Here is a 15,630-nt window from a genome sequence, read left to right as displayed (position 1 = left end):
TGTAATCCCGCGCCTTTGGGAGGCTAAGATGAGTGGATTGTCTGAGCCCGCGGGTTCGAGACCCGCCTGGGCAGAGAGACCTCATCTCTACAATAAATCAAAAACTCAGCCAGGTGTGGTAGCGAGCGCCTGTAATTCCGGCTACTCGGAAGGCTGAGGCAGAAGGATCGCCAGAGTCCAGCAAGTCGAGGCTGAGGTGGCTGGAAGCAGCCACTGCACTCCAGTCTGGGCGACAGAGTGAGACTCCAACTCAAAAAAAAAAAAAAAAAAAAAAGAATATTAGCCAATCTCATAGAAATAAGAAGAGCCATGCTATTTGACCTGGTGTTTCAATACTGTTCATGAAATATGTATTAAGTATCTGTAATGTACAAGAAATTTGATTAGGTAAAATACCAACCACTAAAATGTCTCCAATAGGCAGTTACTGTGATGAGGACTATGTATTTAATTTGCTTTGTGGTTTCCGTAATGGGCCTTCTATTTCTCAAGACTTTTTTTTCTGATTTTATATGACTTCTTTTCCACTTAGAATAGAAATTAAAAGCTCATCCCCGTGAATCCCGACTCTATGTCCTCTCTGCACTTGGCACTTAGGTGACCTTTGCTTCTGCCAGTTCTGCTGATATTCATGAACACTGAGGTGTAGCTGCACAGCCACCCCCAAAATGCTGTTGTGTCATCCACTAAGAGGATATAATGACAGAAACAGGACAGCCTAATAGCCATGATTTTCTTGGGGCAAGTCAAAAAAGAAATGATACCACTAACCAACCTTAATTATAGGAGTAAAATGAAGCATTTTACTTGAAAACAAAACTCCCAGGTGAAGTGCCTCAATGGATTTGTGCTGTTTGAATGTGATATCTTTCTGAAATGTAATTCCACTAATGAGATTATTGCTTCACTGCTTAATTCTTGGGGTCAGATGCCATCGCATTTTTTCAAGCCGAGTGGGTCACAACCAATCAGTGTTTACAGAGGTGCTCGATTAAATCAGGATGAGACATGATTTTCTAAAACTATAGCAAGTCGTCTTGTTCCTGGGAACCAGCAAAGAAGGCTTCTGCCACTGTGCCTTTGATTTGTACAACACTATAGATTGTACATCTGCCTGAAGATAACCCTCCGAGTGTTCCCACTATCCCAGGCAGTATTTTGATGACCACCATTAAAGGTGAATTGCTTAAAAATAAGCCATTAGACCTAATGGCAATCATTCATTCATTTTTTTCCTCCAAGATTCTTATCAATCATTTACTATGTGCTAAGCAGAATTCTCAGAGATTGGAACACAAAGATGAGCAAAACTGCACTGGCCCCTCTGACGTAGTTGGAACTATAGGCACATGCTACCACACCCAGCTAGTTTTTTGATTTATTGTAGAGACAAGTTCTTACCATGTTGCCCAGGGTGGTCTCGAACCCACGGGCTCAGGCAATCCTCTTGCCTCGGCCTCCCAAAGTGCTGGGATTATAGGCTTAAGCCACCGCACCTGGCCTCAGGTAGAGTCAAAAAAAAGAGAGAATCGGCTAAAGAGTGTGGAATGGTGGTGGCAGGGTATCTGGGGATGGCCAGGGGATTCCACCTCTAGGAAGGAGAATTTGAAGAGAGTCTTGAATTAAGTGAAGGTGAGCCATGTGAAGATGTGGAAGGAGAGTGACCCCAGGCCAGGAGGTTCCACGGGGACAGGTGAGAAGAAGTCTGGCTGGAGGGACAGTCAGGACAACAACATGAATAGAGTGGACTGAGCAAGGGGAAATGATGAGGCCGGCAGGTAGGTGAGGACCAAATCATGTAAGGTCTTGCAGGCCACAGTAAGGGTGGGGTAAGGAACCGCGGAAGGGGAGACACCTCGTGGTCCGAGTTCTTGAATACTAGGGTATCTATTTCCCCTCTCTCTGAAGGAATGGAAGATTCTAGAGACATTTCTACAAGATTCTACCGGAAATAGTTACTGGATGTCCAAATGGAAAGGCCGTTGTCATCAACTGAGGAGTAAAATGTTTTTTAAGACATGACCCCATTCTCAATGGAATTATCTGTTGGGGAGACAATAAATAAAAGAGAACAGTATCAGGAGGTATTCGTTTTCCATGCTGGGTCTCTGCAATTCTTGACACCCTCTCTTCCCAATCTCCTCCCCACACATGTCCATACAGAAGAGGACTGAACAGGGAGAAGTTGTTGGAGTTTAGAATTGACACCCTCACCACGAACAGTACTTATTAATAAAATGGATTTTTGTTTTTTAGTCAGAGTCTCACTCTGTCGCCCAGGCTGGTAAACAATGGCACGATCACAGTTCACTGCAGCTTTGTCCTCCTGGGCTCAGGCGATCCTTCCGCCTCAGCCTCACAAAAAACTGGGACAACAGCCGGGCTCGGTGTCTCAGCCTGTAATCCCGTGTCTGTGGGAGGTTGAGATGAGTGGATTGCCTGAGCCCGCGGGTTCGAGACCCGCTTGGGCAGGGCGACCTCATCTCTACAATAAATTAAAAAAATCAGCCGGGTGTGGTAGCGCATGCCTGTAATTCCAGCTACTTGGAAGGCTGAGGCGGAAGGATCCCCGGAGCCCAGCCGGTCGAGGCTGCGGTGGCCGGGCGCGGCCACTGCACTCCAGTCTGGGCGACAGAGTGAGACTCCAACTCAAAAAAAAAAAACTGAGACGACAGGTGCACACCACCACGCCCAGCTAATTTTTTTTTTTATTTTTGATAGAGACAAGGTCTTGCTACATTACCCAGGCTGGTCTCAAACTCTTGGGCTTAAGCAGTCCTTCTGCCTCAGCTTCCCAAAGTGCTGGGATTACAGGCATAAACCACCACACTTGGCCAATATTGAATTTTTGTAATAGATCTTATAATAAATCTAAATCATTAACTTATAGCAAAAATGGATTTTGATTTTGATTTTTTCATTTTGTTTTTTCCGTAGGGGATAGTATTAACCCTCTGGTTCAGACCCATCAAATTCAAGTTGGCTGCAGGCATAGCTTTAGGGATTTCACTTTCTGACTAAAACTTTTATATAGGACAGAATTCCAGCAGGTTGTCCTTTTCTTTGGGAAATAAAGTTTTTTTAATGTCATGAAACACCTCTCCAGTATTTTCTAAAGGAGAACTTCTGTGTATTCAACTAAAAAGCAAAGACATTGACAGAAACATAATAAGACTATGGCTTTTATGATTTGAAAAGTTCTATGAGGTCATATTAATAACAATGGCAATGAAACTTAATTTATTATAAATGGTAACTTGGAGGTAACTATTTGAATGTGCTAAGTTCCAAGCAACCCATCCGAAAGTGAAAGTGGAGTTCAGTGTTAATGTTCATCTTATTCAGCTTAGTTGAGCACATGTACAGTTTCTATTTCACCCTAAAGTATTTCTGTTAGTCCTTCCTATCGAGACCATTTTTAGCAGCACTTGAAAATATATGAGTAGGCCGGCAAGGTGGCTCACGTCTATAATCCCAGCACTTTGGGAGGCCGAGGAGAGAGGATTACCTGAGCCCACGGGTTCGAGACCAGCTTGGGCAGCTTGGCAAGAGCTCATCTCTGCAATAAATCAAAAATTTAGCCAGGTGTGGTAGCGCGCCCCTGTAGTTCTAGCTACTTGGAAGGCTGAGGCAGAAGGATCACCTGAGCCCAGCAGGTCAAGGCTGCAGTAGCCGGGAGTGTGCCACTGCCCTCCAGCCTGGGCAACAAAGTGAGACTCCAACTCAAAAACAAAACAAAACGAAAATATATGACAAAAAGGGAAAGCGGGCCTTAAAATATATAAAGCTAGCATTTTAGGCAAAAATCCAGATTACAGAATTCTTACGATGTAAGAAATAATAACCTGTTTTCTGAGAGCGCTCCTGCCTTCGGACAGAATAACCAGCATAGGTTACAAAAGGGTTACCTCTCCTCCCTCCCGCCCCACCCCCTCTAGGGGTGCTTTAATTAGAAAGATAATAGCATAGATTAAAGCCTTAGCCATACTCAATGCTTCCCTTGACCTGAAGAAAACCACAGCCATAGAGAATGTGCTTTGTCACAAAACCTTGTTAGTTTCATCCAGGTACACCGGTGAGTTTACATAGAGCGATCAGCAGGCGAACAGTCTGTATGTAAGAGAAAAGATGACCCGTTACATGTTGATGATCTGACTCTCATATGGTCTTACCTTCTGGGTCAGAGCCTCGGAAATGGCAAGCACATCATTTTCACGCAGACGAGTGACATTTCCATGCAGAAGAAGGCTCACATAACCGCCCAGATGTGAACTGAGAACCCACAGCGTTCCCCTCCGCACTCGCCTCGACTGTGTATTTATGTGTGGGACGCCGGAACCATCGAAGCAGTGCGAAATTCAAGCACACCAAAAAGCAGATCCTTGCGTGGTGCTTCAAGTCCAACGAGATAAAACGATGGATCAAACGGATTATTTTTGCTTAATGAAGCATTCTGCGTGTTGAGTCTCCCCGGACTCCGTTTTTCCACAGGATGCTGCGCTCAGGGGCTGGAATTTGGAAATTCCACAATAGCTATATAATCAGTCAGCTCTGATTAATTTAATTGAAACTGGACTCTTGATGAAGCCCTGCTGTGCTTATAATTAAAAATTTAGAAACGGGTAGGGAGAGGGGTAGCTAGTGTGAGGGATTTCTTTCCCCCTCCTGTGAAATTAGCTAAGTGTATTAATTCAGAAGGTAGACCGTTGCCTCTGAGTGTTCGCTTTGGTAATCTGAACCATCTGCCTCTATACTAAGGGTTCGCTTTAATCCAGCTTACGGCTGACAAACCCGTCTTCTCTATCATTATGCCCTTGAATAGATGAGGCTGGGCAAAGTCCTTTGCCCTTCAACGTGTTGCCGCGTTGAGAACATTTGGAGGTTTTCTTTTGGTTTGTTTTTGTTGTTGTTTTGTTTTGGTTTTTTAGGTTTTGCCTGAGTTGGGGTTTTATTTTTCTGGAGCAGAGACAATGGCTTTCTTTATGAAAACTATGATAAGTAACCAGGTTAAGAATTTGGGATTTGGTGGTGGTTCTGAAGAGAAAAAAGAAGAAGGAGGGACATCTGACCCTGCAGCAGCACAAGGAATGACTAGAGAGGAATATGAGGAATATCAAAAGCAAATGATTGAGGAGAAGTGAGTACATGCCGCTTCGTTTCCCTTTGAAAGCAAAAGAAATTCATCCTGACCGTGCCTTCTCTGGTTCTCCAGCGTATTTCTCTTTGCTTTTTGCAATGTTTTTCCTCCTGCCGTTCACCTTTAACCCAAGGAAAGGTTGCTTTTCTAAAGTGAACGATTCCTTAGTATCAGCAGCTCTGGTGCTCTCTGTTCTACATGTACTATGGACATGAAAAATAAGAAATGAATGAATATGTTTTTCTTAAAGCAGCTTCACACTTTCTGGTCTGGGCATATTTTAATTGACTTCGAATTAATTGTTCAGATGGAAAATGGTGAGTCTGACTGTCTTTACAATCTTTGAGTTCACCATCCTGACGAGTAGAAAGTTCTCAAATCGCAAGAATTCAGGCTGTGTATCTAGAAGAGGGCCTTAAAGAGCATACAGTGAGAGCTCCTTGAGTGAAATGTGCAAAACAAACAAACCCAGAAAACACAGCATGACAATTAGGTCATAAGATCTGGCTTGTCAGACCATGAATATTTGTGAACTGTTCATCATGAAAATTCTAAACATTCTGAAAAGAAGAACAGTACAATTAGTACCCACATGTACCTATGACATAAAGTCCAAAGTTAACATTTTGCTCTACTTGCTTTATAGAGCAAATCAATGATAGATAATAATTTTGAAAGCACGTTGTAAAATCATGACACTTTGCCCTACCAGCCAGCTAGTCCCCCAAAATAAGGTCATCATCCTGGCTACAAAAACTATAACTCAAGTAAAATATAAGATATTAGCAACATTTTAGTTGGGTATTATAGAATGTACGTATCACCAACAACGTCTCACTAGTGAATGACTGATTCTTAAATAAGCATCATCTGTGTGCAATTTTTTAAAGTTTAAGCTAGAATCAATTTAAGAGCCAACTAAGAATTGAAACATCAATCTAGAGGTTAAATGGTCATCAGATGTTTCCAAAGCAAAGTATTTCTTTTTTTGCCACCGTGGCTATTTTGCTAATGATCAATTACATAACAGTTGCCTAAGTCCTATCGCTAAGATAATTATAGGTGAAAAGGTTAATGACCTGGAGGAAACTAAGAAAGTACAAAGCCTACATTTAGTGGAAGCCTTGTCTATTGTACTTTTCTGAAAGCAATTGTGGCTTATAAACTACCTAGAATGTATTATGCTTGGCTCTGCAGTAAATTTAAGTCCGTTTTTTAAACAAGTAAATGCAACTACAAAAACGATGGTAGTGCTAAGACTTGGGCAAAAGAAAGTAGCATTCCTTGAACACTGGCTGACTTTGCTTATTGCATGTAAAATAAAAAAAGCTTTTAAAGAAAAATGAGTACAGTATTATGAAGCAATAGAAGTCGAAATATAGCACCAAATATTCTCAGTTCAAGTAGGCTAATGAAAATCGTCACAAACTTAAATGATACATACTTAATCATGCAAAATAGCATCTAATATGTCCAAACAGTAAATCTAATCACAGGTATGGCATCTTTTTGATTAACTAATGTCCTAGTTTGCCATAGTTTTATAATTGGACAGTTCCATGCTCAAAATGGCCAAACGGTATGTTCGATCAGTAGATCGGGCAGTCAACTACTCGGCTTTGTGTGTGACAGAGAATATTATAAATATATGTAGTTTCTCAATTTAAGAAATAGTAGCAGGAAAATGAAGCAGATTGCTTCCCCATGGCTAAGAGGGGTGACTTCCAGTCCATTGCTTGAGTTTCTAAGCGCATCACCTAAAAGGCAACATGAAGTAGACATCAAAAGTGGTTCATCACAAGTTAAATGCAGAGAGAGCGACAGAAAGTATGGTACATATAATTAGAAATGAATAATAGCAAATAAAATCCTCTTAAACCTGTCCTCATCATTTTAGAAAAATGGGGGGATGGACTCTTAATCATAAACAGAAACTACTTAACAATGCAATCTGTTTAACAAGGTACATTCATTTTGATTTTCCTTTTGTGTTCAATTTTTTTGTTTTTCACTACTAGTAACATTAGTACTGAAAGAGGTCTCTGCCTAGACAGGATATTTGGAAAGGAAATAAAAGCAAAATTCTGTTTATTCCTCCACTTTCCTCAATGATATATGTACTTATTCATTATTACTATTTTTTGAGTCAGAGTGTCACTCTGTCATCCAGGCTGGAGTGCAGTGGCACCATCACAGCTCACCGCAGCTGTGATCTCCTGGATTCAGGTGATTCTTCCGCCTCAGCCTCCTGAGTAGCTGGGACTACAGGTGTGTGCCACCATGCTTGGCTATTTTTTGATGTTTTTTGTGTGTGTGTGTGGAGATGGGGGGTCTCATTATATTGCTCAGGCTGGTCTCAAACTCTTGGCCTCAAGCAATCCTCCCACCTCGGCCTCCCCCCAAAATGTTGTGGGATTTCAAGCGTGAGCCACCACACCCAGTCCTCAATTATATTCAAATGCCCCTTGGCCTTAGTTATAGTTCAACTGTCGCCAAGGTACCCCTTTTATAACTTGACTCTGAGCCTTACTTTATTCAGTCATTGCTCGGACCTCTGTTATGGGCTTGGCACTGTGAGGACTGTACTGACATAGAAGATATGGGTTTTCTTCTGCAGAAATATATACTTTACTTGGGGAGACTACTACGTGTGACTGTAAACAGAGCAACCAGCTTTTCTGAATGACGGGTAGCCTGTCTCTGGAGGGCTGGAATCTGGGTCTGCATGGCATTAGGATGAAGAAATGGATCAATGGAGCTTATTCAGTTATTTGGTTTTCAACAAAGGTGCCAAAATAATCAGTCAGGGAAAGGAAAGTCTTTTCAACAAATGATGCCGAGACAACCGGAAAATACTGAACTTTGACCTCTACCTCACACTACACACTGAAAGTAATTTGATATGCATCCTACGCCTCCACATCAAAGCTAAAACTATAAAGCTTTTAGAAAAAGATGAGCACAGGAGAATATCTTTGCAACTTGGAAGTGGATGGAGGTTTCTTTATCATGGCCGAGAAAGCAATGGCCATAAACTTTTTAAATGATAAGTTGGACTCTAAATTTAAAACTTTTATATGCTAAAAGAGACCTTTAAGCAAATAATCAGGCAAGCCACAGACGGGAGAAAATATTTGCAAAACATATATCTGACAAAGGACTGGGTGGGATCTAGGGTATATGAAGAACTCCTGCAACTCAATCAGAAAATCCAAAAGAAAGGGCAAAACGTTTGAACAAATACTTCAGAAAGATATATGCATGGCTAATTACCATACGAAAAGGCTGCTTAATGTCATTAGCTGTCTTGGAAATGGACAAAATCAAAATCACACCAGAGTGGCTAAAATTAAAAGACCAGAAAGATCAAACATTGGCCAAAGTGTGACACCACTGGAACACTTGTTTTAGTAGTTGAGATGGAAAATAGCACAAGCACTGTGAAGAGGCATCTTGCTGTTTCTTATAAAACTAAACGTACTTGACTGAGTGATCCTAGAACCCAGCAATTCCATGACTAGTCATTTACATAGGAGAAGTGAAAATGCATGTCCACAAAAAGCTTTTAGAGTACAACAATACTCGTTGCTGTTTCATTCACCGTAGCCCCAAATGAGAAATAGTTCAGGCGTTTGACAGGAGGATGGCGAGACAGATTGCAATATATTTGTACATATAATAGAATACTGCTCAGCGATACAAAAGACCAAACTACTGAGAAATAAGACACTATCAATGAATCTCAAAAGCCTTTTTTACTGAGTGGAGGAAATCTTGCACAGAAGAAGATGAGGTGTCTGTTTCCATTTAAATAAAGTTCTAGAACAGATGCAACCAATCCATGGCAGAAAAGACGGTGGTTGTCTCCAGGACAGGGGGCAGGCATTGATCAGGAATGGGAATGAGGGCATTTTCCCAGATAAGAGTAATGTTTTCTATATTGATAGGGGTTTGGGTTACCCAGGTTTGTGCATTGTGGGATACCATCAAATGATACGCTTAAGGTTCGTGCATTGAATTGTATGCAAGTTTTCCTTCACGAGAAAAAAGAAGATAGAAACAAACAAACATATCACTCTAGTTAGTGATATGTGGTTGAAGTATTCTGCGAAAAGTGTACTGCTTTCTGCAACTTTGAAATGCATCCAACAAGTAATAGGGAAAAATGAATGCATAGAGATAGATATGGGATATATGGGCAGTGAGATGCAAATATCTGTATAATAAGATGCAAATTGTAGAATCTAGGTGGTGGGCATATGGGTTTACTACAAAATTCCTTCAACGTTTCTGTGTTTGAAAGTTTTCATAATAAAATATTGTGAGGAGAAAAGATCTCTGCCCATGCCACTAATCTCCTAGTCAAGTCACTTCATTCTATGACCCTCCCCATAACTGGAAGCTTGAACTTGACGTTTTCTCATGTCCATTCCAGAACTGACACCCTGTGGATGGAAATGAGTTCAGAGAGCACCTGAGCCCAGGACCTGTGATCAGTGGTTTAATCTGATTGTTTGTCTCAGATCCCGCCCTCCCTTACACTCCGTCTTTTGTGTAAGGGTTAAGATCATTTCAAAACTTGGAGTCAAGAGATAGAGAACTGAAAATGAAAACGGGGGATTTATTTTAATGCAAATAATGCTTTCTGCAAAGAGCATTCACCACGTCCATGAGTGGAAATTCCACCAGGCCTCACACGAGAAGCCACGGGCGCTTTCCCCGTCTCTTGCCGTTGCTACGAAGTGTGTGGCTGCTTTGTTCTTCCTCAGCAGCCAGGCCACATGGCTGGTGGAAGATGGCTGCCGAGGGCCACCAAGCTTGCCCGGTACAATTCTAGCCAGGCACCGTGAGTCTCATCCCAATCCCAAATTCCCAAAGAAGAGATTTCATATACCGAGCTTGGTCCAACCCCAAATAGCCAGAGAGCAGGGTCATGCATTATCAATTTAGCCGTCGATAAATCACTTCTAAAGGCCATGGGGAAGGAGACGGTCCGTGTGAGCTCTGCAGACATCCCCAAAGGTGTTTGCTTTTGTCTGGATCAACATGAGTAAGAAAGTTCATTTCAAGGCAGCATAATCAGGAGATCAATTGGGTCACCTGCTGAGCAACGCCCTCGTCTGCCTGTCTGAAAAGTCTATCCCACCTTGTTTAGGGTTACCTCTTTCCAAACTGGGAAGAGAATACTGTGCCTAAGGTAAGATCCAGAGAAAGGGAAACAGCTTCATATTTTATCCCCAGGGCTGGGCGCAGTGGCTCATGCCTATAAGCCCAGCACTTTGGGAATCTGAAGCAGGAGGATTGCCTGAGCCCAGAAGTTCAAGACCAGCCTTGGCAACATAGCAAGACCTCGTCTCTACAAAAAACAAACAAATAAATAAATAAATAATATATATATATATCAAAAAATTAGCCAGGCATGTTGACACATGCCTGTAGTCCCAGCTAACTTGGGAGGCTGAGGCAGAAGGATCACCGGAGCCCAGGAGGTTGAGGCTATGGTGAGCCATGATGGTGCTTGATTCCCAGAACCAAGTTGTCTTTGGGATTTAGGCATCTGAACTGACTTATGATGGCAGAGTGATAGACAGAAAAACAGAAATCTGGGGACCAAGGGGGGAAAAATCCCATATTTCCCAGGTGTTTGTGGGCAATAAGAACTCAGAAGGTGTGTCCCAGTGTCCGGTTCCCCTGAGCAGTGGCTGGGATGTCCTCAATTCTCTATGTTCTTCTGATCCTTTATTCTTTAACTTTTAGGATGGAGAGAGATGCTGCATTTACACAAAAAAAGGCAGAGAGGGCATGCCTCAGAGTTCATCTCAGAGAAAAGTACAGGCTCCCAAAGGTAAGACACTCTGAAGACAGTAGCATCGAATCATTTCTTAATTAATAAGAAACGGGAAGCCATATGTGATTATCAGCAAAGGATCATGCTCATGAATAGATATATGTCTTAACCTTAATTGAGATGTTTGAGATAGTGAAAAGAGCATTAAACTAGGAATTTGTAAAAACCAGTTTTTAACTTATCCTCTATGAACTTCCATTTCTGCTGGGGGGAAAAATGGAGTCAATCGGTAGAGATGACATTTTCCTGTCATCTGTTGAGCTCTTTCTAGCTGCCAGGCCCTGGGCTTTGCAAGTATTCATTCATTTAGGTCCTGTTATCTCCTCTGTCTTACAGTAGGGGAAACATAAAATAGCTACCCACTTGCCAGGGGCCAGATGGGTGGGAAAGACAGAGCCCCGGGTCTTAACTTCCACAATACTCCACCTAGATTTAAGAGGAAAATCGATCACTGATTGTTGGACATGATGTAGCCATGATGTCATTACCTAGCACCTTCTCGTCCATCTCAGTGCTGGCTGAGAGGACCACTGTCTGTAGGCTCTGGTCACGTGGGCGGTAGGTTTACTGGTAGAAAGAGGACATGTGGACATGCCATGGCGCATGCCTCAGGTGTTCTGTTCCAGGGCTCGCAGCCAGTGGTGATGGAGAACTCAGCACTTTGCCGCATGCAGGCCGGGCTCGGTGGTCCATACATGTAATCCCAGCATTTTGGGAGGCTGATGCGGGAGAATTGCTTGATCCCAGGAGCTCAAGACCAACCTGGGCAACATAGCAAGACCTTGTCTCTACAAGAAATCAAAAAATTAGCTGGGCGTATTGGCCGGGAGTAGTCCCAGCTACTCTGGAGGCTGAGGTGGAAGGATCGATCACCTGAACTTAGGAGGTTGAGGCTGCAATGAACTGTGATCACGTCATTGCACTCCAAGCCGGGCAATAGGGTGAGATTCCAACTCAAGCAAACAAATAAACCAAAGATTCACCATCCTTAGAGAACATCTTCCATCTGGAGAAGCCAAAGAAAAAGATTCCTCCAAACGGCTTGATCCTCTCCCAAGTTCAAGAGTTGCCTCCAAGTCTGGGTAGCTTAGAAAGTGCTGCTAAACCAGTTCTTTCAATGGGTCCCCTGCAGGTCCCCAGAAAAAGGTGACGTTAGATACTACAGGCACTAAACAGGGGAGTATGAACTGCTCATGCAAGGTCACTGCAGGAAGTCACGTGCAGTACTTACCGTGCATAGTTACACAGCCCAGCCCCGACCTGTGGGAGAGGCTGACCCCTAAGATACCCAAGGAACCCAGGGCCTGCTCTCAGCGAAGGGAGAACACGCACGATGAAATTTAAACTCATTATCATCTGCAACCCGTGAATATGGGAAAAAAAGCTTTTCCAACTTCGCCCCCATGAATAGGTTTAATACTTTTTCACACAGTGCTTGCATTTTGGAAGAGTGAAGCACTTCTAAACATTGTCATTTCCACTTCCATTGTCTGGTGAATTTCCTGAAACTCCGCGGGATGTCGCTGCCTCTCCTGCCACATGGCCACCCCCAAGGCAGGAAGCCCAAGTTGGATTCATGCTGCTGAACTAAAGCCCCCAACCTCCTGTCTTGGTCCCTCTAAGTAAAGCACCACAAATCTTATGTGGGATGAAACAGAAATTCAGTACACACAGACACACACACACACACACACACACACACACACACACACACAAATGATCAGCTGGGCGTGCATCTTCCATAAAGATCGGGCTTCTTAAGGATTTATTTTTGACAACTGTTCTGTTATTTTTCCATAGGGAACGAAAGAGAATTGAGTTTCAGTCCTGGCTGTGCCACTGTGACACAGTGCAACTTCAGATGCCTTTTTTTTTTTTGAGTTGGAGTCTCACTCTGTCGCCCAGACTGGAATGCAGTGGCCGCTCCCAGCCACCGCAGCCTCCACCTGCTGGGCTCCAGCGACCCTTCCGCCTCAGCCTTCCGAGTAGCCGGAATTACAGGCACGCGCTACCACACCCGGGTGATTTTTTGATTGATTGTAGAGACGAGGTCTCGCTGCCCAGGCGGGTCTCGAACCCGCGGGCTCAGGCAATCCACTCACCTCAGCCTCCCAAAGGCACGGGATTGCAGGCCGAGCCACCGAGCCCGGCCAGATGACTTTTTAAAATATCCGAGCCTCCGTGTCCTCATCAATAAAAATGAGGGCAATAATCCCTAACTTCATAGGGTCTTTGTCTGGGATAATATAATATGATATGAAAGGATCCAGTACCACGCCTGAGAAATGCTAAGGACCCAACTGATAGAGCTCTTCTTGCTGCTGTTATGATCTCTGTGCACACATCTTATTTCCTGACACCGTCAAGCCAGGGTCTTGGCCATGGCTGAGTACACTCATGTATTTAATCAGTGCAACGACTTGAGGTCCCTGAACCTCAGTGCTCTTCACTCATGGTGAGTCGGCAGCCTCGCACATCGCCAGACCCTCAGGGGCGAACATTTTTAGGCTTAGCCGAAAGGTTTAAGTGCTCTTCAGATGGCTTTTAAAAATATCTAAGCCGCAGTTTCCTTATCTATAAAATGAGGGCAGTGATACCTTTAAAAAAATCCCAAATCTCTGTACAAAGCCATCCTTTGGGACAAGAGTCTTTGCAACAGAAATTCTGGAAAGAATCATGAAGTGTGCAGACTGAGATCCTCCCTGGAGAATGATTGCGACTGTATCTGCATGGACTACTAAAGCCAGCTGGGGTGGGGGCGTACATGAGGGAAGATGATAAGTTAACAGTGGAGTGCGTGGTGTCTTTCACTGCATGGCTTCCAAATGCTCTTCTACCCTTTCTTTTTTTTTTTTCTTGTGAGTTGGAGTCTCACTCTGTCACCCAGACTGGAGTGCAGTGGCCGCTCCCGGCCACCGCAGCCTCGACCTGCTGGCCTCCGGCGATCCTTCCGCCTCAGCCTTCCGAGTAGCCAGAACTATAGACGTGCGCTACCACGCCCGGCTAATTTTTGATATTGTAGAGACGAGGTCTTGCCAAGTTGCCTGGGCGGATCTCGAACCCTCAGGCTCGGGCAATCCACTCACCTCGGCCTCTCAAAGTGCTGGGTTGACAGGCTGAGCCACAGAGCCCAACCCACCCTTTCTACCATAGCCATTTCAAATGCATGATGTTTTTGAGACCCTTACCTGATTTTTTTCTTCCCCTGGACCCTAATGGAGACCTGGGAGTTTGTCTAAAAATCTAAAGCCACCGCCTCATTTTAGACCCCAGGAAACGTAACAAGCCACACCCATGGAGCGACGGAACCAGGATTACAACTCAGGCTCTTCAACTATGAAAAAGAGCAACTTATAAAAAGATTTGAACACAGCTCCCTCTCTCCCCAAAGTGTCTGTCCTTTCTACTCTCTCTTTTTTTTTTTTTTTTTTTGGAGACAGGTCAGATTGAAGTGCAGTGGCACGATCACGGCTATTGCAGCCGTGAACTCCTGGACTCAGGTGATCCTTCCTCCTCAGCCTCCAGAGTAGCTAAGACTAAAAGCACACTACCACACCCGGCTAATTCTGTATGTTTTTTTGTGAGGATGAGGTCTTCCCTGTGTTGCCCAGGCCGATGCCGAACTCTTGGGTTTCAGCAATCCTCCCTTCTCAGCCTCCCAAAGTGCTGGGACTCCAGGTGGGAACCACCACACCCAATCCTTTCGACTCTTCATATCTGAGCTGGCCCAGAAAGTTTCAGGGCAGTTTTGAACATAGCTTAAAACTGCTAAGACCTTCGGGGACAGAACGAACACCCTCCCTACTTCAGGGAAGTGCCACTGAGTTCCACCCCCAGTCGTCTGGAAAGCATCCCTCTCTTCCTGCTCCGGGATTGTGCGATGGTTTGACCTCTAGACCTGAGAGTGACGCTCTAAGTTCCAAACAGGATCCGAATAAATCGATGAGGATGTCCCTTGAGAGCAGGCCACACTTCTCCTTCATTGCACAGTTATTTCCAGACGGGGACACCCCCACCCCCAGGGCTGTTTTCGCCCAGGCTGGAGGGCAGTGGCACGCTCCCGGCCATCGCAGCCCCGACCTGCTGGGCTCCGCGATCCTTCCGCCTCAGCCCTCCAAGAAGCTGGAACGACAGGCGTGCGCCACCACACCCGGCTAGTTTGTTTTATTGATTGTCGAGACGCGGTCCCACCAAGTGGCCCAGGTTGGTCTCGAACCCGTGGGCTCAGGCAGTCCTCTCACCTCAGCCTCCAAAAGTTCTGGGATTATAGGTGTGAGCCTCCGCGCCTGGCCTCCAGGGCTTTTTTTTTTTTTTTTTTTAAATATATTTGGCTGCATTTTGTAAAAATCGGGCTCTCCGCACCGCGTTGCACAAACTCGCCTGCGGGGCGGAAAGCTCGGAAGACGCCCACGACACAGCGGCCCGCTCGGGAAAGCGACCCGTGGGTCGCCACGAGGGGGGCCCGGGGCGTGCAGAGAGAGACCTCCGGGGGGGCCTGTGCCCCCCTCAAGCCCACGCTTTTCATGAGATGGGCCCGAACACGGCTTGGCAGGCCTCCCACGGGAGACTGGGAGACGGGGCTAGCCAGCACCCTGCCCGCCCGGGAGAGTCTCGAACCCGTGACTCAGGCATTCCTCGCGCCTCC

The 15,630-nt window shown here is 44.7% G+C and overlaps 1 protein-coding gene across 1 annotated transcript in view; it reads left to right on the top strand.

Moving 5' to 3' along the window:
* The first annotated feature begins 4,773 nt into the window (after positions 1–4,773).
* CPLX4 (complexin 4) overlaps positions 4,774–15,630 on the top strand; it is a 23,789-nt gene continuing 12,932 nt past the window's right edge. Inside the window, exons 1-2 of the mRNA XM_008057520.2 lie at positions 4,774–5,137; positions 10,895–10,982. Coding sequence (XP_008055711.1) covers positions 4,971–5,137; positions 10,895–10,982 — 255 coding nt within the window. The 5' untranslated portion in view covers positions 4,774–4,970. The remainder of the gene's footprint in view (positions 5,138–10,894; positions 10,983–15,630) is intronic.

This window comes from Carlito syrichta, unplaced genomic scaffold (assembly GCF_000164805.1).
Source record: "Carlito syrichta isolate Samal-C Ts95f unplaced genomic scaffold, Tarsius_syrichta-2.0.1 Scaffold303038, whole genome shotgun sequence".
NCBI lineage: Eukaryota > Metazoa > Chordata > Mammalia > Primates > Tarsiidae > Carlito > Carlito syrichta.
This window is presented reverse-complemented; position numbering and strand designations above follow the sequence as displayed.